The sequence below is a fragment of the Bos mutus genome, chromosome 19 (genome assembly GCF_027580195.1).
Source record: "Bos mutus isolate GX-2022 chromosome 19, NWIPB_WYAK_1.1, whole genome shotgun sequence".
NCBI lineage: Eukaryota > Metazoa > Chordata > Mammalia > Artiodactyla > Bovidae > Bos > Bos mutus.
The window spans coordinates 13,456,783-13,482,616 of record NC_091635.1 but is presented as its reverse complement, the minus strand read 5'-3'; the positions used below and the strand labels follow the sequence as shown (position 1 = coordinate 13,482,616).

Sequence of the window (25,834 nt, the reverse complement as noted above, 5' to 3'; positions counted from 1 at the left end):
AGAGAGCTCCCCGGTGGAGGCCTGCTGACACAGGGCTGTCAGAGTTGAGGCAATGTGATATATGGAGCCGGCATGGAATCAGGAGCCTGGAGACCTGGCTCCTGTTTCAGTTCCTCTGGCTTACAGGATGAGCGTCATCTCTCTGGGACTTGGGTTTCCTCACTTAGGAAAACAAAGGGATAAGAATAGAGGCTCTTAATCAGAGGCATGCTCAGAGTCACCTGGGTAGCTTCTTTAACCCACGTTTTACCCAGACCCTGCCCCTCCTCGCCAGGTGATTCAGTCTTCCCAGGGCAGGGCCTTGGTATGTGTGTTTTCCCAGGTGAGCAGATTCCCTTTGAGAACCACTGGACCAGATAATCCTTAAGCTCCCCCCCGCCCCCAGACCCAAGAGGCCTCTCCTCCCTTCTTTCCTCTCTTCATTGCTAAAAATCTTTGAGCACCAAGTTGGGACGTGGGGCAGGGCATCCAGGAAGGATACCAAAGAAAGGGAAGGTTCAGAAAGATCTGAAGGACCATTTGAAGTAAGAACATCAGTATGGGTGTGCTCCTTGTTGTTCAGTTGCTCAGTAGCGTCCAACTCTTGGCAGCCCCATGGACTGCAACATACCATGCTTCCCTGTCCTTGTCCATCTTCCAGAGTTTCCTCAAACTTGTGTCCGTTGAGTCGGTGATGCCATCCAACCATCCCGTCCTCTGTTGTTCCCTTCTCCTTCTTAGGCTCCCCTGAGTCTGTTAGAGCTGAGGGAAGAGGAGGCAGACCCGGTGAGGACTGACCTGGGAAGACAGGACATCTTTACTTGCCCTTTGAAGATAGGGAGGGACCTGGATATCGGGGCCTTTCCCATCCTCACAGGTGTTGGAGAGGGATTTGAATCCAAACTCCAGTTCTGTCACTTACTGTGTGACCTCTGGCAAGGTCATAATTACCCCCAAGCCTCATTTTTGCCATTTGTCAAAGACCCACCTAACAGGGCTGTTTCGAGGGTTAAACAGAAGTGTATAAGTACTTGGCCTGGTAACTGCTCGTTAGATAGGTGGTAGCTGCATGATTTCTCCTATGAAAGCCCCCAGAAAGGATGTCTCCTGGGGTTCTGTTAACATTCCTCTTCTTCACATTTTGTTTGGGGAAAGAGAAAACCACCCAGTGTCTTGAGTTCAATCTTAATGGCTGTCCGTGAGTGAGTCACTCAGCCCCTAGGTGTGGGTCTGGCTTTCCCTTCTCTACCGTAGAGCGTTCTACCCTCTTCCAGTGGAAAAAAGAGCAACTTCAAAATCTAATGTCTCAACTTGAAACTCCTGTTTGTCCTGCCCCCTGAGTCAGGAATTCCAGCCCCACATGCCCTTGAGTGTAGATGCTGCGGGCTCAGCTGGGGGTGGGGGTAGATCTGCACCTCACCCTCGGGACATTCTGATGGGGATAAACCGCTTGGTTCAGATGTGAGAGACAGGACTTTACACCGAAATGTGTAAAGTGCTTTATGGAAAGGCTACTTGGATCCTCGATGGCCTTGCCTGGAGACTTAAGGCTCTTTCTCCGTCAGGACCTAGGGCCTTCCCCACCTCTGACCTTCGCTGAGTTAACTCTGACTTGTCTTTTTGGTCTCAGACTAAATATCACTTCCCCATCAGCCCTTTACTGCCCCAACCCCTATCATAACCTCCCTTTAATCTTTCAAAAAGTATTCTGTGTACTTTTTAAAATTTTATGCGTTTATTAATTGATATTATTTCTAACTGCGCTGGGTCTTCGTTGCTGCGCATGCGCGTTTGTCTAGTGTGGTGAGCAGGGACTGCTCTCTGGCTGTGGCGCGCGGGCTTCTCATTGTGGCGGCTTCTCTAGTTAGGGAGCACGGGCTCTAGGGCGCACAGGCTTCGGTAGTTGTGGTTTGAGGTTTGAGAGCACAGGGTAAGTGATTGTGGTGCCTTGGTTTAGTTGCTCCACAGCATGTGGGATCTTCCCCTACCGGGAAACGAACCAGTGTCCCCTGCGTTGCAAGGCCGATTCTTAACTGCTGGACCACCAGGGAGGCCGTGTACTTTTTCTTACTGCCTATCGCAGTTCAGTGTGTGTAGTTGTGTAATTGTGTCTTTAATGTTTGCTTCCTGTAAGCTCCACAAAGGAAGGGTCTGTTTCTGTTTCATTCACTGCCACGTTCTGTTCTCTGCCAGGCACTCGACGTTTGTTGAATGACTGCACGACCTGGTCACAGGGCCCTAAAATTGGCAGGAATGTAGCCAGGAAGCTTTCTCAGGATAAAAGAGGAGAGGTGGGCCTGGTGAATAGTTGGATGAGCATGTTTGCTCCATCTTGCTGGTCAGGAAATTCCTCCCTCTGTCTCACCTATGTACCCCTTGGGCTGTAATTTATTCTGAGTTGGTCCTTGGTGGGGCCAGAGAATTTCTGGTCTCCACCCTTCAGAGAGTAACCCTTTCTAAGTCTGATTCAGACAGTCCTACCTTCCCCTCCCTGTGGGCCCCACCCTCCACCTGCTCTTCTCTCAACTGACTCAGCTTGGCGCCCTCTACCCTTCCTTCCAGAGTGTCTTCTCATAGTCCCCTGTCTGTCATAGCCTTCCTCCCTGTGTCCTCTCTGATGGCATCTGGCCAGGTTTTCCCCATCTGGAAGTAGAAGCCACATAGGAGTCAGACAAGACCTAGGCTTTCTTGGTCATGAACCCTCCCCAGCCTCTTGCCTGGTGTTTGTGGACACCTGATTCCCACAGGAGGCGGTTGGCAATGAAGTCTAATGGTTTGTTTGTGCTAGAATGGAAAACCAGCAGCGAGAAGCCTTATTATTATCCAGCCCCTCATTGTTGTCATCCTGCATGAGCTTGGTGTCTGCCTGCCTGAATGGCCTTGATGTCTGCCCCCCTCCTGCCTCCTTGCTTCCAAGCTCTGCCCTTTCTCTCCTGTTGTCTGCTTGCCAGGGACCCCCCCCCCCCCCGCACCGCCCCCTGTGCCTTTCAGCCCTGCCTCCAAGGCCGTAGTCCTTTTTTCCCTCCCTTCTCTCTCGCCTGCCCTCCTCACAGTTCTACTTTTTTGTCTTGTCTATTTTCTCCCAAGCTGCCACTCTTCACTCTAAATCCCAGGAAAATCACCTTCTGACAGAGTTTTTCCTTGGCTCTATGGGAGGCAAGTCTCTTCATAATGACTCTGCAAATTTATAGCACTTTCGTGGGTATCAAAATGTTTGTACATCCATGAACCCTTGTGAGCTGGGGTTGGGTTGGTAAGGAAAAGAGGCTCTGCAAGCTTAAGTGATTTGCTGATTTGCCTTCATGATATGAAAGAATCAGAGCCAGTGCCCAGGCCTTCTGATTCTCAGTGAAGTCTAAACCATTCCCTGTCATTCCGTCTTACTAGCCTCCTGGTTGCCTTGCTACTTCAGCTAAGGAAACATGTCTCCGAGTCATCCGCTCCTACTTTGGAACCTTCCTTTAAGTTGTCTAAGATGCGACCTTCCTCTGCCCTTCACCTAACCCAGCCTCTGCCCCCTTCTTTCTCCTTTCCAGAAAGCTTGGCTCTCTTCTCCCTCAGGAACCTTCCCCGTTCTCTATTCTTTCCCTGTTGCTTCTTACAGCCTTTGGGTCCTTGTTAATGTTTCCCTTTGATTTTAGCCAGTGATAAAGGAGTTCCTGCTATAAGAAAGTCCGCTTTCTAGTAATATATGTTTACCCAACATATAAATTATGGGGCACTGATTCACATAACAAAAGAGGATTCACTTTCAGTAGCTGCCCTTGTTCATTGCTTTTAAGTGACTGTTTGTGGATTATTTTGGAAAAAAAATGGAGATTAAACCCACAGCTAGTGTTAGAAACCATAGCACTAGGGAAAGGGGATGTTTTATCTAAATAGCACCTACTTTCTTCTGTTTTTATATCCATTCAACAGAAGGGTATTGAACGTAGCCTTGGGCTTCTCTGGTGGTTCAGTCAGTAAAGAATCTTTTGCAATGCAGGATACCTGGGTTTGACCCCTCAAGAAGGAAATGGCAACCCACAGCAGTATTCCTGCCTGAAAAATCCCATGGACAGAGGAGCATGGCGACCATGGGGTCGCAAAGAGTCAGACACAACTGAGTGACTGACACTTTGACTTCTTAAGACTTTGTCTTGCAGAGGACAAACAATTAAAGAATCAGTCACAAAAATGAAGTTGGGGCCACGAAAGGGGCCGTGCAGAGTGCCGTGGGAGCAGGATCACAGTCAGGGAAACTTCCTGGAGGAGATGGGGTCTGTGTTGAAGTCTGGAAGGATGTGCTCAGGGCATCCAGGTCAAAGGGAGGGGAGAGATGGAGTTGGAAGAGTGGACAGCATGTGCCCAGAGGTGAAAAGGGGCGTGGCGTATTAAAAGAACCAAGAACTCCTTGCCTTGCCCTTCTCCCCTACCCCGCCACCCCCCACCCCATCCCCCACCCCCACCCCCTGCCACAGGACGGGAATGGGTGGGGCTCCAGGTAAACCATCCTTTGGATCATTAGCTGTAAGGCAGTTAGATCTGAGCCTAAGGAAGAGCCTCTCTGGCCCACAGAAGGCCAATGGAATCCAGTGGACAGAGCTCTGGGGCACGTGTGCCATGGGAGGCCTCCTTGGATTTGCCATCAGAAGACGAACCAGGCTCCACTTTGAAAACACAACGTCTTGGAGCCTTGGTTTCCTTATCTGTGAAGTGGAGTAATAATTCCTGCCTGGCTTCCCTCCAGGTCAGAGGCACAAATGAGATAACGACTGTGGAAACACCTTGTAAATTGTGAAGAGCTGGGTGGTTGGATGATGGCAGCAGAGGCAGCAGCTGGGAAGTGATGAAGTTGATGCTCTTGGCCACAGACAGTCTCTGTGTTCATTATGGCAGAGACAAGATCAAACTCTGACAGCTTGTAGCGTTTTATTCACAAAGGCTTTAAAAACTTGAGACTTGGGAAGTGAGTATTAGAGAAGTAAAGGGAAGACACCACCCTCAGCTGCCTGGAAGACTGCAAGACCTTCCAGCTCTGAGCAGGGGGATGGCTAGAATGACCTCCCTTCTGAGGCTGGGAGTTGTCACCCCAGGCCTGTAGTTCTCTGTTTTCCTTTAGCTGCTGGAGCCAGGCGGAACCTCAGAAGCAAGCTGTTTATCTTGTAGGTTTTTTGGTTTATTTTTAAATTTCTGACTGTGATGGTATTTATTTTTTCCTTTTCCCTTTCCCCACTTCTCCAGCTTAGCATCAGAAAGAGACCATCTGTCCCCGGCCTCGCCTGCGGCCATTTTAGAACCAGCACCAGGCTGCTGCTCAAATTCTGGTCCCCTTTCCTCCTCCCCTCCCTCCCGCACCGCGTGTCTCTCCTTTGGCTCCCTGCACGGGTCAGCTGCCCGCCTCCTGTGGGGCTTTCCATCCAGGAAAACCCTCTGGTCTGGATAAAGCCCCCAGCCGAGGGCGTCCGGGCAGCCAGGTCTGTGGGGAACCTGGGCGCTGAGGCATGGAGGGCACGGCTCCCAGCCTGGCGCAGGCTGGGCCCCTGTCCGCTCTGACTGGTTTCTGATCCGAATGGTATTTGTGTTCATGTGTGTGTGTCAGGTCTGGACTTGCTTCTGCCTCTTTGTGTATCTGTGTGTGTGTGTTCATGATCGCGTGTGTCCTTCTGGCGTAGGGACCCAGAAAGAGTGACTTAAAAAACTACTCTCTGCCAGCACATAAGCATCCTTCCTGGTTTCTCTCCTGCCCCTCCGCTCCAGGGCACACTCCGTTCCTCCTCCTCCTGTACTCCTTTTCCAAAAAATGCTTCAAAGCCGCCGACAAGCAGAGGGCGAGTACTTCACGGTGTGGAACCAGAATAAAAGGATGCACTTCAGTTCTGCAGTGTGGGGTAGGCTTATCCATGGCAGAGAGGAGCGTCAGCTTCAGAGAGGAATGAAGACTAGGAAGGGAGTCTTCTGAAGGCTGTCTGGTTCATTACTGGACGTTGTGGATGACGGGGAGTTGTGGAGGGTTTTAACCTTCCTTTCGAGCTCTCTTCTCTCCTGTTTGTTGGCTCTGTGAGGAGGTGCCTTGACGGTTCCTCCCCCCCACCCAACCCCCCGCCGACTCCGGCCGACTTCCTTTCTCCCACGGGAGTGTCTGTCTGTCTCATGCTTTGGCCTTGGGCCCACTTTCCACACTGAGCCCTTGGTGTAGGAATGGGGGTAACACAACACACTCCCTGGGTCATTGGCGGGTGGGGGGCGGGATGAGACTGACTCAGGCCTCGGAGGGCCTCCTCCTGTTGACACAGGCAGGCGTCTGGACCTGCTGGGTCCTTGGGGCTGTGTCTGCTTTCTGTGCTTGGGGACGAAGGAAGAGGGAACCTGAGGAAACCTCCTGCCACTCCCCCACCCCCACCGCAGCCCACACATCCACTCCCATTCGCCTCCTCTTACACCCATCCTTTCCCCAAACACACACCCTCCTGTATCTCTTCTCATAGGCGAACATGCACATATGTCCTTTAGTTGCTTACAGCTAACTGAAGGACATCTCTCCACCAGGACAGTGCCCCCTGCCCAAGCCCCTGCGGGCACTGACTGCCTGCATCCCTGTGGGGCTCAAACTGCCGGGAAACCTGTCTGACCCCCACCCCGCCGCCTGGCCCCTTCCCGGTGGGGGCTCCGATAGCAGGGGCTTAGGGTTAGTGATCTGGTTGGTCGTGGTATGAGGGACAGGGTTTGAAGCTGCATTTGCACGGCAGTCAGTGGTTTAGCACTTGGATGGTTGGCATGTAGGGGTGGCTTCAAGGCCTTGGTGAGCTGCTAGGAGACTGAAGGCCCCCTCCTCCAGGCTGTGCCTTGGTGCCAGCCCTGCCTGTGCCCCCCTCTTCCTTTTCCTGAGGGCCTGCTGGGTCACAGGAAGAGCTCAGGAAAACAGGCCTATTGTTTTCTTCAGGGAGGGAGGGTGGGAGGCCCTCCCAGCCCAGTCTAGTCTCAGCACCAGATAAACAGAGACTCCACAGGCCCTGGCAGCCCTGCTCTTCCAGGCAAGAGGGTGGTTTGGCCGCAGCCTCCATCACGCCAGCTCTTGTCGGTCCCCTCTGTGGACCGCAAGTTCCCATTCTCTTTGCTGAGTGGCCCTGCAGTTCTTTTCCCTATCCTCTATCGACGTCACAGGTTCTCTGAGCCTTTGGTCCTCTGTGGAGTCCTGGTGTGCTTGGCGACAGGGGAGGTGGGGCTGAGGCCCGCACTTGTCCTCCTGTCCCCCAGCCCGGGGGCAACCCCACCTCCTGGCACTGCTCCCCCGTGGAGGGGTGGGTGGGATGGCACCTTGCCTAGGTTAGGGAGCCACACCAATTGCAGCAGGAGGACCTGCCAGGGCATATCCCAGTAAATAATCACAGCGGGGCCTGAAGTGCAGGAGAGACCGGACCTTCCCTGGTGTCTTCCCCAAGGATTCTCAGCCCTCCCCAAACTTCAGAGTTCTGGTTCTTTCTACCATTCCAGCAGCCTCCTAGAATCTCCTGGAAGGGACAGACCCTTCCAGCTCTGAAAATTCTGTCCGATTCGTAGGTCAGCAAAAAAGTGGGGGTCAGATTTGCCACTCCTACCTGCTTCTCCGGCAGCTGCCTCACAAGCAGCATTATCTCTGAGGCTTCAGTGTATGTAACTCTTCTCAGCATGTTAATTCTCCATTCTGGCGTCTTGATTTATAAGCTCCTCAAAGGTAGAGCCAAGGTTTAAGAAGGCACTCTTTGGCAGGCAATTTAAAAAGATGCTGCAAATATTGACACTAACAGTTTGCATTTACTAAAGTACTTCGGAAACCCCTGTCCCCCTTGGGGGATTTCATCTCCATGCAGAGCAGACACCACACACATGACTCCCCGCTTGGAGGTGGATGATCTTGAAGCAACAGCACAGGGAGGCACGTGGTCAGAGCAGCACCGAGGCCAGGGTTCGACCTGCCAGCTCTGGGCCACTTCAGGAAATGTTGACCCCAAACCTGAGGGGCTGGCCTGCTTTTACCTTTCTGTCACCTGCCCTTCATCCTGGATTCCCCTGTGACTCCCGACCTCTCCTGTGGATTTCTGGGCACCTGCACGCCAACTGTGAGGGAGCAGTTGGGGCTCTCCTTCTCTCCTCCTGTGTCTTGCAGCCGAGCCTCACGGCTCCTTCATCCTTGAACTTCAGTTCTTGCTGCCTGCCACCGCATCCCAGCCAGGCCTCAAACATGGATGCATAAGCTCTTCTGCATTTTCTCTTGGGAAATAGTCACCGCCTTCATTTTTCACCAAACTATTCCTTGGTTTTCAGAGAAGGAAGAGGAGAATGCCAGTCAGTACTGGTCCCCAGGCCTCAGAGTAACTGCCTTGCTATTTGTGAGAGCTCTGTCACCATCTTCCCCTTATCCTTTCTCCAGATGTGAGCTGGGGGCGGGGGCAAGGTCAGTCCAGGGAGCCCCTTGAGGATTAGCAGAGCAAGGGAGAAAGCCCCCAAGACAGTTTGTGCCCAGTGCTCTCCTGACCAGTCCCAGCAGTGAGCAGAGCCCCCAGTGAAGGTACAGGTAGGCACCTTGGGAAGGATCAGGGCCCTGTGCCCAGTCCTATTTAGCTAACTTTTATCGAGCACACAGCCGGTGCCAAATGCCGGGGAGATTCTGAAGCACAAGGCAGGGCCTTCAGGAAGTCTTGGGCTACAGCTGGGCAGACTGACACACGGGAAATCATGAGAGGGGAACTGAGGACAGGAGTCTGAAGGGATGGCCCAACTCCTGCTGCCCCCCTGCCTACCCCAGGGGTCTCCTGTCTATCCATCCAGCTTGGTGCCTCTTCCCTCCCCCCAGGCCCTCCAGCTCTTATCTTCCACTTCTTCCAGAAAGCTCTCCTTGACCAAACCCACCTCCTCCTTGCTCTGCTGGCATTTAAAGGTTAAATCAGCAAGCATCTGAGCACCTCGCGGATGCTTAGAAACATACCTGGTGCTGTGAGAAAAACAGGAATCGGCGCCAGCTGATGCCCGAATCGTTCGAGGGCAGTGTCCTGCGTGAGCGGTATGTCACTACGTGAGTGCACGTGTGGGTCGGGATGAAAGGTGGCGTGTGGACGCCATCCCTTGAATTGCACCTGGAGGCACATCTCCCTGCAGAGTTACTGCAGATAGCATCACTGCTGTCTCTTCATACCCGGACACATACAGTTACAAATCACAGACGACATCATGCGGCGTGAAGTCCAGTGCCATGTGATGTCTCCCTGGCAGTTTTTGACCTGGATGAGGGGGTCTGTCAGGTGTCTCACAGCCCCACTCTTCAGTAACTGATCCGAACACTTTGCTGCCTTCCACAACCTCTCCACCAACTGAAGACCTGGTGGCTCAGACGGTAAAGAACCTGCCTACAATGCAGGAGACCCAGGTTCAGTCCCTGGATCAGGAAGATCCCCTGGAGAAGGGAATGGCAACCCCCTCCAGTGTACTTGTTTGGAGAATTCCATGGATAGAGGAATCTGGCGGGCTACAGTCCACGGGGTCTCAGAGGTGGACACAACTGAGAAACTGACTTGCACTTTCACTTACAGGAAGTGCTTGGTAACATAAACCCTTGTGAGTGAAAGTAGCCACAGACTTACTCCACATGCTCACGATTCAACAAAAGTGATTTTGCGTATGACACAGAGAGCTGCCCATAATAAAACATTTGGGCGCCCATATCTGTGCAAGTCTGTAAAGCTCTCATACCAGGTGGCAACCGGGTACCACCTGAGTGTGGTTCCTGCCCTGAAAGAACAACTCTTCTACTTCAGGAGATGAGACATAATCGTGCGAAAAGTTAAATAATGAGGTTATGGTCCGGCTTGTTTAGTTACAAGGAACCTCTCAAGTGAGGCTGGATACAAGAAGTTGTAGCAGAGACTCTGGAGCCAGGCTATGTGCATTCAAATGCTGGCGCTGCCACTTCATTAGCCATTTGACTTTGGGCAAGTTATTTACCTTCACCAAGCCTCTGTTTCCTCATGTGTAAAGTGGGAATCACAGTAGTATCAATATCGTGGAGTTTTGTGGGATTAATTGGTAGTAGTGCTATCATGTTGATTTTGATTTACTTGAAGTTTCCGAGTCTCACTGCAGTCTGAGCACATGAACAGCGTGCAGCACAGCCAGTTCCTTGGAGCTGGAACTGTAGGGTGATTCTGAGTCGTGGTAAAACCAGGCACAGCGAGCACCAGTTAGTCCCCTGTACCCCCACTTCCCTCGCCCTCCACTCTGTTCTGTTCTCAGCCGGCCTCTCTGCTCACAACAACCTCTGCCACCCTGACTCTCCAGGTACCTTCCTGGTGTCTTCCCTCTGTGTTTTAGTTGGAATGGCCTAGAGGGAAATTTGCCCTCATTCCTCTTTTCTCTTGGTTTCAGACTGGCTACCCTTGGATCAGGAGCCCATCTTTTGGACTCATGAGCTATGATTGGGGTAAAAAAGAAACCACATGGTTGAAAACAGGGTCCCTTAGCAACAGGAACTTTGATTAGGCCTGGAAGTTGAATTTTGAGGGCAGACCTGGGCTCCTCTGCTTCCTGGCTGTGTGTAACCCTGGGCATGTCATTTAATTGCTCTAATATTCCTTCCCTGTAAAATAAATATGCCAATAACATCTACCTTACAGTTTGCTATAAGATTATACTTCTCAAGCACTCAGCAGTACCAGGACCAAAGGAAATGCTGAGAACCTGCTAGCTGTTTAATTATTACAGGGATGTTGGGAGGGTAGGCAATGAGAGAGAGCTCCGAGACAGAAAATGTGGGAGATGTCTCATGAGGTGGTCAAGGTAAGAGGCACAGGGATGGGACAGATAAGAGCATCCTTGCTCAGAGAGTCCCGGGAAGGCTGTTAGACCCCATCTGTCATCCTTATTGTTGCCCTTGCCTGATTGCCCAAGTCTGGGGGATCACGAGAGAGCAACCACAGAACTGGAGAGTTGTTTGGTGTCTGCCTTCCCCATCAGAACACTGTTACAGCAGGGACTGCCCCATTTTACTCAACTTTCTTCCAGAGCCTAACACAACTCCTGGCACATGGTAAAGAAGTAATACATAGTCATCAGGTTGGCAGCTTTGTGGAATGTGAACCTGAGCATTTAAAATCATATGGTTATGGGGACTTCCCTGTCAGTCCAGCCATTAAGACTCCATGCTTCCAGGGCAGGGTATGCGGGTTCAATCTCTGGTCGGGGAACTAAGATCTTACATGCTGCGTGGCATGGCCAAAAAAAAAAATAGAGACAGAACCAGAAAGTTTTCTCATTGAAAGGGAACCCAGAGAGGTTAAGTGACTTGCCCACAAACATGCAGCCTGTTAGCAGCAGAGCCAAGAAAAGAAACCAGGTTGTCTAATTCTAAATTATATATGTACTTATATTTTATCATTGTCTGTGTTTGTCTTAGGACTTTTTCACATGTGTTATTAGCACTTTGAGGGGTCCCTTCCATGTGAGTAGGTTAACTTTCTTAGGGTGGCAATTTTCACTGTCAGCAATAATTTATGGAGTAGTATGAGAGGGGCTTTAGGGTTATTATTTTTAACAACAGTTCTATTGATGTGTAATTCACATAGCACAAAATTCACCCTTTCACAGAATTTTAAAGTGGTTCTTGGTGTATTTACAGACTTGCTATCACCACTGTCTAATTTCAGAACATTTTCTTCAGCCCCAAATAAAACCCAGTACCCGTTAGCAGTCACTACAATTCCTTCCTCCCAGCCCCTGGAGGAGGACTAATCGATCTGCTTTCTGTCTCTAAGGATTTGCCTATTACAGACGTTAAACATAAATGGAGCTGTAAATATGTGAAGTTTTTTTTGAACTGCCTTCTTTCATTTAGGGTAACGTGTTCAAGGCTCATCTGTCGCTGTAGCATGTATTGTTATTACTTCATACCTTTTTGTTGCCAAAGAATATTCCATTATTGGAATGTCCATAAATAGATACATCATATTCATTCATCAAGTGATGGACATTAGGCTGTTTCTGCTTTTGGGCTGTTATGAATAAAGCTGCTGTGAACATCTTATGTACAGATTTCTGTGTGTTCGTATGTTTTCAGTTGCATTGGGTATCTAAGAGTCAAATTGCTGGGTCATGTGGTACCTGAGAAACTGCTAAACCGTTTTCCAGAGTGACAGCCCCATTTTGCCTTCACACCAGCAGGGCACGAGGGTTCCATGCTCTCCAGGTCTTCTTCAGTGCTTGCCATTGCCCGTCATTTCGGTTAAAGCTGTCTTCATGGGTGTGAAGTGGTGTCTTGTTGTGGTTTTGATTCTTCCTTCCCTAGGGACTCGTAGAGCATCTTTTCACCTGCTTATTGGCCACTGTGTATCTCTTTTGGAGAAATGTCTATTCAGATCCTTTGCTCGTTTTAAAATTATTTGTCTTTTTATTGTGGAGTTATTTTATTCTCAAGTTTTTTTAGTATTCTGTATACAAGTCCCTTGTCAGATATAAATCCTTTATCTACATGTCCCTTATCTCTGATATGTAATTTCAGATGTTTTTTTTCCAATCCTGTGGGTTGTCCTTTTACTTTTTTGATGCTGTTCTGTGAAACACACAGTTTTAGGCTTTGATGAAGTCCAATTTGCCTTTTTTTTTTTTTTTTTTTTTTTTTTTTGTCTTTTGTTACTTATGCTTTCAGTACCATACATAAGAAACCATTCCCTGATCCAAGATCATGAAGACTTACTCCTGTGTTGTCTTTTGATTTTTTATTGTTTTAGCTCTTACCTTTTTAGAGCTATGATCAATTTTGGGTTAATTTTTTGTGTATGGTATGACATAAGGGTCCAAATTCATTCTTTTAAATATGGATATCCAGTTTGTTGAAAAGAATGTTGAATGATCTTGGTACCCTTGTTGAAAATCAATTGACCACAGATTGAAGAGTTTATTTTTGGATTCTCAATTCCAGTCTATTGATCTATGTCTGCCATTGTGCCAGTATCACATGGTCCTGATTGCTGTAGCTGTATAGTAAGTTTCCAAGTTGAGCAGTGCAAGTCCTCTAACTTCATTCTTCCTTTTAAAGACATGTTGTCTCTTGGATCCTTTGCATTTTCATATGACTTTTAGGTGAAACTTGTCAATTTCTGTCCAAAAAAGCCACCTGGGTTTTTGATAAAAGTACACTGAATGTGTGGATCTTAGTAGTACTAAATCTTCTGGTCCATAAATGCAGGATGTTTTTCCATTTACGTAGGTCTTCTTTCATTTCTTTGAACAGTGTTTTACAGTTTTCAGTGTACATGTCTCACACTTCTTTGGTTTGGTTTATTCTTTCTGATACTCTTATAAGTGGAATTATTTTCGGAATTTCCTTTCTGGATCATTAATTGTAGTATACAGAAATAAGAGTTGGTTTTCATATATTGGTCTTGTATCCAGCAACCTTGTTGAACTTGTCAATGAGTTTAATAGATAAGATCAATGTGTGAAGTTGAGGTTGAAATTCATGGGTTGGATAGCTTGTGGTGGGCTAGAATGGCTAGTGATTTCCTGGAGAAAAAAAAAAGAACAAAAAACACCACCACCACTTGGAATTTGACTTGGCTAACAGGAGAGGTCATCTTTTGGCGGGATTGGCCCCTGACATAGATAAAAGGGGCATGAGTTGAGTCAGTGCAGATGGAGGTGCTGAGGCGCCCTTGTAGGAGAGCAGTAGTTCTCCACCACTGTGCCTCCTTTCAGATTCCTGATGCTTCCTTTCACCTGTTAGTAACTCCCCAAAGCAGCACAGCCTCTCCGAAAGAGGCCACTGACTTCCACATTGGAATTACCCAGGAGATCTGTTAAACATACAGATTCCCCTCCTCACCCCAGACCTGCAGTGCTAAATAGGAATCTCTGGAGCAGGATCTAGGATTCTCACATATCCTAAAGCATCCTGTCTAGCTTCCGTTCCCAAGCTTTTCCAGCCTTATGCAGGCCCCAGGCTCCCGCTTAGCAAATGATCTTCCCTCCGACGTAATCACCTATGTCACAGTCACTGGGAATTCATGGAGCTCCCCCATCTTCTTTTGTCTTTAATCTCGACAGAGCAGTGACTCTTCACGTCTCGTTTCTTCCTGTCCTTCTCTCGCCCTCCTTCATTTAGTTACCTGTACCCTTGACCCCGTCCCTTTCCACCTGCCAGCTGAACAAGAACCAGGCTGCTGAGAACAGAGTCTGAGCACCAAGGCACAGAGCTGGAGGAGGCTCCAGAGCTGTGCCCTTGTGCAGACGGGCAGGCCAGGACCGCCTAGTGGGTTCCCAGGAGCAGAGCATTTCCCTTTGGGGATGCCCCTTCTAGATCACCATCAAAGAGGGTCGCCATGCATGCAGACAGGCAGATATATGAAGGGCCCATATCTGAAGCCAGATCAATGCATTAAATCATATTTGAACTGTGTATTATGTATTTCTGGGCATTCTGAATCCTTGAGTATGGCACTGTTGTATTTGATCAGTGCTGTAATCCACTGATGCAGTTTACATACAAATAGATGCATATGCACCCATATATATCATTAAACAGCAAGTTGTCAGGCATCAGCATTCGCTTTTTAGTCTTCCTCCCTTAAGTATTTGAGATCTTCCCTATTTTGAAAACCCTCTTGTCTGACTTTGCTCCCTCCTCTAGCCGTCATCTGCTTTTCCCCTTCCTTTCCAAGTCGGACTTCTCCAGCAAGGGTGCTGCCCCCAGAGCCTTCACTTCCTCATCACTCCACCTCCCCCCAGCCCCCGTCATCTGCTCTCACCACTATGGTCTGCACGGGGATGCCCAGTGGGGCCTTGGCGCTGAGGCCAGTGACGCTTTTCTCAGTCCCCTCTGACCACCTCCCCTCTGGTGTCTGTTCCTCTGCTCGCCCGTGTGCAGCACGTGGCCCTTCCTCAGGGGCTGGCCTTGGCCCTTCTAGTCCTCATTCCCTGTGCACCCACCCTGAACACCATTTCCCACACTCACGAACGGTCTTTAAATCTTAACCCTCAGACCCTTGTTTCTAGCTGCCTGGTAGACATTGACTTCTATGCATCCCCAGACATCTCAAACTTAACATCCAAACCCAAGCTGCTGTCCCTCAGCAGGGCCTGGGCTTCCCTGCTCTTCAGTTCTTGTCACCACTCAGACACTACCTCTTCCAGGGAGCCTGCCTTAGATTCCCACCCTGAGTCAAATTCTGTCCCCTGAAACCGCAGAGCTGGTTTATTACCCAGTCCAGCTTCCTCTTAGCTGTGTGAGGAAGACAGGCCCTGGACAGTTAAATACTTGCTCAGGGACACATAGCTATGTCCCCCTAGAAATCACTCTCCAGCGCTCTTTCCGCTACTCCAGACTGGAGTGCCTTCCATTGCTCTCATGGAGCATAACCACCGGGTGTCCACGTGTCCACGCTGGGGTGCTTGGCCTGTCTGGAAAATCACATGGCCCTTGAGGGGCTGTCCGTGGTTCTCATACAGCATGGTTGAGATCCCCATTGTGCCTCACTGAGAACTTGTCACATAGTCAGATAAATATTTAATGGATAAATGGAAGAAGACGAAGTCACCTGGCAGATCTCCCCAGATTAGGGCCCAGGGCAGGGCCAGTGTAGACACTCAGGCAGTATTTAGCGGTTGTCTGATGATGGGGCAACTTTCAGTATCTGGCTGAGGTGTTTGGACTCCCTTCTGGGCAGAGGAGCAAACTCAGGAAGGCAGGGTGAAGCAGAAGGCAGGGTGGCGAGGCAGGCGCTCCAGGAGGGAGGGGGTGGAGGGATGGGCCTGGAGTAGCAGCTTCGGGAATGGAGAGGAGGAGACACATGGGCATCTTGAAAGAAGGAACTGGGGAGAGGATGCTGCCAAGGTGGGGCTTGGGTGAGGGTGGTGCTGTCGTTGAGCAGAGTGGGGCCAGGCCTCCGTGGAGCATGTTCCCTAGAGGATGTTTCAGACCAGGACTCCTGTGTCACACGCACAGTCTCAACTTAATTCTCAGAATAACCCTTTCAAGTAAGTGTGGTCAGCCTGGCCGGGGGTCAGGAAACAGGCTTGAGACCATTAAATCCATGTCTGAACGTGAGTGTCTGACCTCACAGGCTGTCCTTTTCATCCCTTGGTGCCTCCCAAACAGAGCCTAAGGAGTCAGACTGGGAGCTCAGGTTACAGCTTCTGTTTGTGTTGATCCGAGGTGATGATGCTGTGTCATTGTGACTCTGCCAGGCCGCTCTTATCCCCCTCTTAGATTAGGAACATCAGAAAATCAAGTCCATGCGTCCTTTCTCCTGTCTCCGTCCATTTCAGAAAGAATTAAGATGCAAGAAAGGACTTCCCAATGGTTAAGAGTTTAGAGGCCCCAGGATGGATGAGGCCATTCTCTGGGAGAGATTTTTTAGGGAAGTGAGTTCCCTTCAAGCCTCTGAGTCTAGACTTGCAGGTGGATAAGATAACTTCTTCTAGGTCCCTTGCAGCTCTCAGGTTCAAGCAGACCTCTTGTCAGCCCCTCTCCCTTTCCTGTGGGGCCTGCTGATTTTTAGACCTATTCAAGGGTTTTGTTTTGTTTTATTTAGTAACTTAAGTTGGAGCTAAGTAATTGAACACAGGGAGAAGGCGATGGCACCCCATTCCAGTACTCTTGCCTGGAAAATCCCATGGATGGAGGAGCCTGGTAGGCTGCAGTCCATGGGGTCGCTAAAAGTCGGACACGACTGAGCAACTTCACTTTCACTTTTCACTTTCAGGCATTGGAGAAGGAAATGGCAACCCACTCCAGTGTTCTTGCCTGGAGAATCCCAGGGACGGGGGAGCCTTGTGGGCTGCTGTCTATGGGGTCGCACGGAGTCGGACACGACTGAAGCGACTTAGCAGCAGCAATTGAACATAGAACCAGGAAATTCTTGGTCTGGCCAGCTCAAGCCCCTTCAGAGCAGGTGGAAGGAGTCTCTCTGCAGCTTCTGTCAAGGCTCCCGCAAACCTGGCCAGTTCTGGAATGTTCTTTCAGGCTGCTGCTTGCAAAGCCCGGAGCTAGGTGCTGGACAGGCAAGTAAGCAGGGAGGATTCAGTCCCTTCCTTCCAGGATTTGCAGACAAGTTGGTGCATAGTTACGGCGTGTGGAGGCACGGGCTCTGATGAGGATGTCTGGGAACCGGGCCACATTTCTGGTCCTCCCAGGACGTTCCTGAGGCGGGGGTCTCCCTGGTCTCCAGCCCATCCAGGTTACCTTGCACGTCCCCTTGCTTCAGTGGGTGAAGGAGGAGGCGTTCTTTTGATTTATTTGGTTTTGGGAGTTTCTTTGGTTGTTTTTACAGAAACCCTATCTTGGTTTTCAAAACCAGAGAGAAAGGAACTTTATATGATATACTTTGAGGATTGTGGGCAACGAGGCACAGGTGTTGGCTGGGGAGTTTGTTTCCTGAGGGCATGTGCCTCCCCCTCCATCCTGCAGGTGGGGGAGAGCCTGCCTGTGACCCCAGGCGCCCCTGGCCGGCCTTGGCTTGCAACCCCACCTCCCAATCCCTCTCTCTCAGAAAGGAGCCCTGCCCAGAGGGTGCCGGTGGCCTCCCTGCAGCTGCGCTGCTCAGCTCAGCAGGCCATGAGCCCCTTTGGAGGCGTTTGTCTGAGCCCTGCGGGCCCTCGCCCCTCCTCTCCTGGTTCCACTTGGCTCCAAACAAGGGGAACTGAAAGTTCTCCCTTCACACTGCCTCTCCCTGCTCTCCATCCCCCGTCCTGCTCCAGATCCCTCTACCCCACCAAATGCTGGGAGCCCTGGGCTCAGGACTGGGAAAGGGGAGAAGGTGGCTCGCGTGCTCCAGCTCCTCCTAGCTTTCCTCATCCCTGCTTTTATTTTCACTGCACATGTGCCTGTGCCAGGCACCGACCTAATAAGCATTTTGTGGGCGTTTGAAGTTGCCACCAGCCCAGAGGTGGGTACTCAGGTGTCCCCCCATGCGGATGAGGCCACAGGCTCTCAGAGGTCGTCACTGAGTCTGAAAGCAGCAGCCTGTCTAAATAGCCAGCGGGGCTCTGCCTCGTGTTTTCTCTCCCCTTCTTCTGGCTTTCCCCTCCCCAAACATGAACTCTGACCCAGTCCTGGAAAAGGGCAGCTCTCCATCAGCCCCCCAGCAGCTCCATTAACACAGTCATTCTCAACTCCTGGTCAAACAGCCTTCCCCGAGGCCTCTAGCTCGTGTTCCTGTTCTGAAGTGCATATACCTCATTCTTTCTTTCCCCCTGCCCCCTCAGGACCCTGCAGGCATCTTCGAGCTGGTAGAGGTGGTCGGCAATGGCACCTACGGACAGGTGTACAAGGTGAGGCTATGGGTGTGGTGGGAGGGGGCCCTCTCCCATGGGCCTCTCTGGAGTGGGCTGTGGTCTGGAGATTTGACAGGGGCTGGAGGGATTACAGGGGCCCGGGGCCCTGGGAAAGGAGGGGGCCCAGGGAGGGAGAGGAAAGGGATAAAGTCAGGAGGAAAGGAAGCAGCGAGAGGCGGGTGTTTTTGCTGGCCTCTACCTCTGAGCTTAGAACCAGCCCTGGGTGTGGCAGGAACAATCTGGAGCTGGGTGGGGTGAGGAACGGGGACATGCAGGGCAATGGGAAGGGTATGGGGACATGTGTGACTGAGCTCAGAAGTACAGGTTTGGCTTCTCCTGAGTCCACAGGAGACCTAGGACTCGGGGTTGGTGGGACCTAGAGGGGGCACCCTCAGCAGAGGGGAACCCACTTTCTTGAGCCCCCCTGACCGGCCTGCAGCAGGACTGGGACCGGAGCGCAAGCCTTCTGCTTTTGAGGCTGCCTCCCTCCCCCGCCTCCACAGCAGTGGCATTTCCTCGACCACGGACTGTGGCTTTTGGCCTGGCCAGTCTGGCCCTTCACGTGGTCTAACCACCGGTCACACTCCACGGGGGAGGCAGCCACAGCGGAGAGGTACTCAAGGTGGATGCTGCCCCCAGGCACGCGCCTGGCTGCTTCGGCTCTAACTATGGCACTCAGCCTCTTCACGAGCCTCCTGTGTCTCAGGGGCCAGGGTTTCCTGGGTCACTGGGACTACCCACCTCTTACCCTTCTTCTCTGTAAGCTTGGAAAGCAGGTGCACCCCCACCCCAATCACCCCATCTCTTGCCTAGTTGTTGCCATGGAAATAGCAGCTCTATGTTCTGCTTCTCTGGGCTTAGGGGTCGTGAAAAACTGCTGGGGATAAAAATAATCCTTGGGCTGGCAGTCCCCCCTACACACACACCTTTCTCTTCCCCAGGAAGCCTTGGACTTTCCTACTGGAGCCTGAGATGACTCCTGCTAGGAATTTTGGAAGGATGATGGGGGGGCAGAAGGGGAATGGCAGGAACACGCTCTAGAAGTTTCTTCCCATTCGCACTGGTGGTGGGGTATCCACACAGCAGTCAGCCCTCCCGTGTTTCTCCCAAGTTCCCTAAAATCTCAGCCCTGTCTACTCTCTCCTGTTAACGGTAATAAAAAGCCCTGTGTATGTGGCTGGGGGTGGGGGTGATTCTGGGAAAGGCCCCCTGTCCAGAGAGGTGAATCAGGAGAGGACCCAGGCAGTGTGTCTTGCATAGAAGATGCTGGAGAGGCAAAGCCCTCCTTTCCCAGCCGCCTCTCCCAGCTCCATGCCGCTCCATCTGAGGATTGAGAGGGAGCCCTCACTCGCTGCTCTAACTTTCAGACAAGGCTATCTAAGCCAGAGAGGCTGGGACAAAGCACAAGTGTCTCTCCCTCATCCCTCTTGAGTGTTTCAGGAGAGGAGACCCTTCGTCTTTATCCAGCTTAGCACTTGGAATCCAGGCGCGGTGATTTTCCTACGACCGACTCATAAACTGAGGTGTCTAGCCAGGGGCATTTTCTAAGAAAGAAAGCAGCCAAAAATTGTGGGCTCTCCCTGAATTAAGCCCCTTCCGAGTGCAGACCTGACCCCCCACCCATGCCTGGCTCTCCATCCTGCAGGGTCGGCATGTCAAGACTGGGCAGCTGGCTGCCATCAAAGTCATGGACGTCACGGAGGTAAGGCGTGTATAGGGCAGGGGGAGGGTCGGAGTGTTGAGAAGGGGGCTTGCGGGGGGCGGGGGGGGACTCTCAGGGTTCACCTCTCCCTATTCACGTAGGATGAGGAGGAAGAGATCAAACAGGAGATCAACATGTTGAAAAAATACTCTCACCACCGCAACATCGCCACCTACTATGGGGCTTTCATCAAGAAGAGCCCCCCAGGGAACGACGACCAGCTCTGGGTGAGGAGTGCCCCTCGCCTGCCCCAGTTAGTGCATCTGTTCTCCTGCCTCTGAGCACAGATCCTGGGAAAGCAGGACATCTAATCTGTGCGGGTGGTGGCAAGACTTGGGCCCCTCCCAGCAGCGCACAAGCCTCTCAGGATGATTACTTTCCAATTACTTGGCCACAGCTCGCTTAGCTCTTTGGGGCCTCCCCCAAATTCCCTCCAGGCTTGGAACATTCCTAAGAGTCATCGCCTTCCCGGCCTGGGCACTGTTGCCCGCTAATTCCCCCGCCTCACCCTTTCTGGGGCTCAGCCCAGCCTGGAGGAGAGGGCAGCAGGGAACACAGCCATGGCTGGGGGACTGGGCCTCAGACCAGGTCCCCCTCCCAGCAGTTGCTGCTGCTCCCCCATCCCTGGGATTCTCCAGGCAAGAACACTGGAGTGGGTTGCCAGTTCCTTCTCCAATACATGAAAGTGAAAATGAAGTTGCTCAGTCGCTAGACAAGTACTTACTGAGCGCCCTCTGTGTACCCTGCACAGATAATCATGAGTTGTGGTCCCTGCCTCCAAGGCACTTAGTCTTTTTTGGGTGGGGAGAGACACACGTAGAGAAAGGCAACCAGCTGTGTGTAGTGGGAGATTAAGGGCTGGAAGCTGAGCGCTAGTGACCCGGCGCCCCCTTGTGGACCCCATCCTCCCCTCCAGCTATGGGAGGGGCGCCCCAGATGTGCAAATTACCTCTTTGGCGCATGCAAATACAGGCACCTCAAGCCACCTTTTTTTTTTTTTTGCATTGGATGCAGCTTGTAGGAAACATACAGTGAAAACATTTGGATGGGCGTACTGATCCCCCGGGATTTGTTTGGCCTCTGCTTTGGGTCCCTGGAGGTGGGAAACATACAGTGAAAACATTTGGACGGGCGTACTGGTCCCTCAGGATTTGTTTGGCCTCTGTTCTGAGTCCCTAGAGGTGCCGGCCAGCCAGAGTTCTTCTCATCTCCAGCCTCGGCCTGGCCTGTTTACAGACATTGTGCTGAAGCCTCAGATTCCCTTCTGCAGCTCTCTGGTAGCCCTTGGGCTCTGTCTTGTCTCTCTAGCAGACCTGGGGACTTGCTGACTTGAGCCCCTTTCTTGTCTCTCTCAAGGGTTGGCCAGCTTTTCCTTTGAATGGCCAGACAGTAAATATTTGGGGCTCTGCGGGTCATAAGCTTCTAACAACTACTCAGCTCAGCCATAGACAATGCAGAGATGAAAACAGGAATGTCCCTTGACTCCAAAGAGCTTTATTTAAGACGCTAAGATTCAGTTTCATGTGATTCTTTGACTTTTATTTCAGCCGTTTAAAAATGTAAAAACCATGCTCAGCCTCTTGGCTATAGATTGCCGGACCCCTGCTCCAGAGCGGTGGTTCTTCACTCTCTGTTTGGGCTTTATGGGTCCCAGTGAGGATCTGATGGAAGCTTTGGCCCCTGCCGCAGGGAAAATGCACAAACCCATGTCATTCTGTCTGCAAGTTCAGGGATTCCCTGGGGTCCTCTTCTGGACCCAGACCATCACCTCCCTCAGCCCACCTGCCCTGTATCTCCCAACTGTGTCTCCTTCCCCTTTCTCTCCTAATCTCACCAAGTTCTGTGGCTTTTACTAGGGGTCTCATGGCCCCTGCTCTCCAGCTCATACCAATTCTGACCCAAGGACTCCAGTCCTCCCCCAGGGGCCTGGCACGGGAAGGAGGCCTTGCCTGACAGATACTTTTCCCTCCGGTCCTCCCTGGGACCATAGCTGGTGATGGAGTTCTGTGGTGCTGGTTCTGTAACGGACTTGGTGAAGAACACGAAAGGGAATGCCCTGAAGGAGGACTGTATAGCCTACATCTGCAGGGAGATTCTCCGGGTGAGTGCCAGGTCCCTCCCTGCCTCCTCCTCCCATCTCCTGAAGTGGGCCTTCCCTGCACTCACAGGGAAGGAGCTGGAACTGTGCCCCCTTGAAGGAACAGATGGCCTGATGCGGGTGCGGGTGGAGAACCCTCAGAGGGACCCAGCGCCTCTGTTTCCCAGCTCTGCCCTTTCCTTGGGGCCCTGCAGCTGGATCCTCCAGAGCCTCCAGTCTGAGGACACTACCCTCAAAGCTGAGCCTTAACCTGGGCTCCTGGCTCCCAGGTGGAGAGGGACAGCTCCCCCAGCCCAGCCCAGCCAGGTGCCTCCCCAGCCCCTCAACTCACATCCTTGTCCTCTAACAGCAAGAATACTTCCTCCCACCCCCAGGGTCTGGCCCATCTCCACGCCCACAAGGTGATCCACCGAGACATCAAGGGGCAGAACGTGCTGCTGACAGAGAATGCCGAGGTCAAGCTAGGTACGCCGACGCCTTCTGACCTCTAGCACGGAGTTGGGGACCCGTTTGTTCATTCCCTCTAGTGGCTCAAGCCCACCTCTCTACGGGCTGGGGGATTTGCTCCCCACCTTCTGCTGAACACTGCTGGAGAAGCTTTTTGTGTGCTCCCTGGTGTGTCCCGGTGCTGTGCCAGCCCCTCTGGGGAGATGGGTTTGTTTGGCCCCTTCTGCCTGGAATGCTGTCCCTTGGTCCTTTCACTCTGGTTTCTCCCCCAGACACTGGAAGACTAGTTCAGGGCCTTTGGGATGGATGCTGATGGGGTGAAGAGGTGGCCGGGTGGGGCTCACACAGGACAGCCCAGAGGGGGCCGCAGGTGCAGCGTTCCGTCATGGCCTTTGCCTCTGCCCTCCCAGTGGATTTCGGGGTGAGCGCACAGCTGGACCGCACCGTGGGCAGGCGGAACACGTTCATCGGGACCCCCTATTGGATGGCCCCCGAGGTCATCGCCTGTGATGAGAACCCTGATGCCACCTACGATTACAGGGTACGGGCAGGGAGGCAGCCAAGGGTAGGAAGTGAGATGGGGGCAATGGGCAGGTTGAAAATATTGGGAGCTTGAGCAGGTCAGGGAATGAAATGAAGGCCCAGGGTTGTGTTAGCAGTGAGAGGCAGGGGAAGGGTTTGTGACCAGGAAAGTACGGATGGGGAAGGTGGGGTAGCTGGAGGACAGTGAGGGTTGGAGCAGAGGGGCCTCAGGAAGGGTATGGACCAGGAAGCAACCCGGGGAGGAGAGGCTGGGGATAGTGGGAGAGGGGAGTTAGTGGTCAGCAGCGTTCACCAGTCCCTCTTTTCATGCCTCTGCAGAGTGACATTTGGTCTCTAGGAATCACAGCCATCGAGATGGCAGAGGGAGCCCCCCGTAAGTGCAGGGTTTGGGAACAAAGGGAGGGCCCAGAAGGAGCTGTAGGGAGGAGGTGGGGTCACGGGAGGCCGGTGAGACCAGCTGATGGTGCCTCTTCTGTGTTCCAGCTCTGTGTGACATGCACCCCATGCGAGCCCTCTTCCTCATCCCCCGGAACCCACCGCCCAGGCTCAAGTCCAAGAAATGGTAGGTCTTGGGGGATTGGTGTTTAACAAGGAGGCCCCCGCAAACAAGGCCTCCACCTTACCCCCTACCCCCAGGCCTGGGTCTGCACCGCCGAAGAGGGGGTGGGTAGGGGGCGCGCCTGGTGTGGGCAACACGGGGAGATGGGAGGGAAGTGGGTGACTTTTGGATGAATGAGTCCCCCCTTCTTCCTGGAACCACCCCCTTCCGACATGAGCCACCATCGTCTCCAGGTCTAAGAAGTTCATTGACTTCATTGACACGTGTCTCATCAAGGCTTACCTGAGCCGCCCACCCACCGAGCAGCTGCTCAAGTTCCCGTTCATCCGCGACCAGCCCACCGAGCGGCAGGTCCGCATCCAGCTCAAGGACCACATCGACAGATCCCGGAAGAAGCGAGGCGAGAAAGGTCAGTGGGCGGGGAGGGAGGTGGAGGGTCTGGAACACATGTCCGCGCCCCTGCTCCTCTTCAGCCCTGGCTCCCCCTCAGGCCCCCTTCCAGGCCCAGCTCTCCCTGTCCAAGGAGATCTCCTTTCCCAAACTTCCAACCCCAGAGGGCTTTTTCCACCTTACCTGGGGAGGTCTAGAACTGCTCATGCACATGTGTGAATGCACGGACACTCCCACCCACATCCCGCCCACCATGGGGTCCTCTCCCCATCTCTGTCAAGGCCCAAACCTGGGACCCGCCGTCACCCCCATTGCTCCAAGGAGGCGTGCCATCCAGACAGACCTTCCTGGTTATCCCCATCTAAGGTTTCCCTAGCCCAGGGTGGGGTCTGGGGCACTGGGTGAAGAAACAGCAGTGATCTCCCCCCTGCAGAGGAGACGGAATACGAGTACAGCGGCAGCGAAGAGGAGGACGACAGCCATGGAGAGGAAGGGGAGCCAAGGTGGGCCTGGCAGGCGGAGGTGGGGGACCGTCACTGTCCGAGGGACAACAGTGGCCCTTGGCTTGGGGACTCAGCCTGGGGGTGGTAGACACAGACAGGTGGACCCATGGGACGGAGGCCCTGTGTGCTGAGACGGAGCAGAACAAATGCAGGAGCTGGAGGGAACTCAGGGCTGCAGGCTGGGGTGTTGAAGGAGTGCGAGCCCAAGGCGGGGCAGAAGGAGGACAGGTCTTCATTATCTGGGAGCAACCGAGGCGACCCCGTCTGGTTTGCTGAAGCACCTGTTCAGGGCTCCCAGGGGGGAGGGTGACTTCTGACCCCGATACTCCCGTGTACCATCTTGCCCAGCTCCATCATGAACGTGCCGGGGGAGTCGACCCTCCGCCGGGAATTCCTCCGGCTCCAGCAGGAGAACAAGAGCAACTCGGAGGCTTTAAAGCAGCAGCAGCAGCAGCTGCAGCAGCAGCAACAGCGAGACCCGGAGGCGCACATCAAACACCTCCTGCACCAGCGCCAGCGGCGCATCGAGGAGCAGAAGGAGGAGCGGCGGAGGGTTGAGGAGGTGTGGGGGCGGGGCACGTCGAGGGGCGGGCCCTCCTGGAAGGACCTGACCTGACCAGGTCCTGGTCCCACTGCTGGTCTGCTGGTGTGCTTAGGGCAACATGAAGAAGAGGGAGCGAGGGGGGCCAGCCCCCCGCCTTCAGACTTGCAGGGAAGGGCTCTGTCCTCTCTGAGAGGCCCCTAAGGCACCTGCCAGGCCAGTGTGGGTGGTAGTACCCTCAGCGTCCCTTCAGAGCGAAGTTTTCTAAAAAGTCACTGTCACCCCTTCCTCGTGTCTATATGTAAACCTCAGCTCTGGGGTTTGTCTGCTCTGTTTCCCTTCAGACCTGCGGAGGCTGAGGGTCTCTGCTCAAACCCCTCCATGTCCTGGGCACCTGTCCCTCCAGCAGGTGCCCAGTCTGTAGGTGAATAAGATCCCTCAAAAGGCCTTCCTTTTACTTATGGTTGTTGGGCCTTGGATTTGCTTCCTACAAGCTTGTCCAGCACACTAATTGGAGGTGGATGGCAGAAATTAATTTTAATTAATAGAGAATCTTACTTTTAAGTAGCTGCAGTTTTTTTAAATCCCAATTTAAAAAATACTTTGTATGTGTGTATAAAGGTATTTATTTTGCAGGGGGCATGGTGGGGAAGAAGAGACGTAGATTGGTTAAAATTTTGCCTTAAACGATGGGATTTTTGTTGAAACAGTTACATGATCCAAAGTTCATGGAGGGCTGAGCTTAATTTAAAAATTATCTAAGCAGTAGGCTTCCCTGATAGCTCAGTTGATAAAG

The 25,834-nt window shown here is 52.4% G+C and overlaps 1 protein-coding gene across 11 annotated transcripts in view; it reads left to right on the top strand.

The window, feature by feature from the left end:
• Positions 1-25,834, top strand: part of MINK1 (misshapen like kinase 1) — a 47,081-nt gene that overhangs the window by 12,248 nt on the left and 8,999 nt on the right. For all 11 annotated transcript variants that reach the window (XM_070389320.1, XM_070389318.1, XM_070389317.1 and 8 more), the window contains exons 2-12: positions 18,187-18,252; positions 19,901-19,957; positions 20,059-20,184; positions 21,948-22,058; positions 22,430-22,520; positions 22,913-23,043; positions 23,364-23,418; positions 23,529-23,607; positions 23,838-24,013; positions 24,428-24,497; positions 24,846-25,059. In XM_070389320.1, coding sequence (XP_070245421.1) covers positions 18,187-18,252; positions 19,901-19,957; positions 20,059-20,184; positions 21,948-22,058; positions 22,430-22,520; positions 22,913-23,043; positions 23,364-23,418; positions 23,529-23,607; positions 23,838-24,013; positions 24,428-24,497; positions 24,846-25,059 — 1,176 coding nt within the window. The remainder of the gene's footprint in view (positions 1-18,186; positions 18,253-19,900; positions 19,958-20,058; positions 20,185-21,947; positions 22,059-22,429; positions 22,521-22,912; positions 23,044-23,363; positions 23,419-23,528; positions 23,608-23,837; positions 24,014-24,427; positions 24,498-24,845; positions 25,060-25,834) is intronic.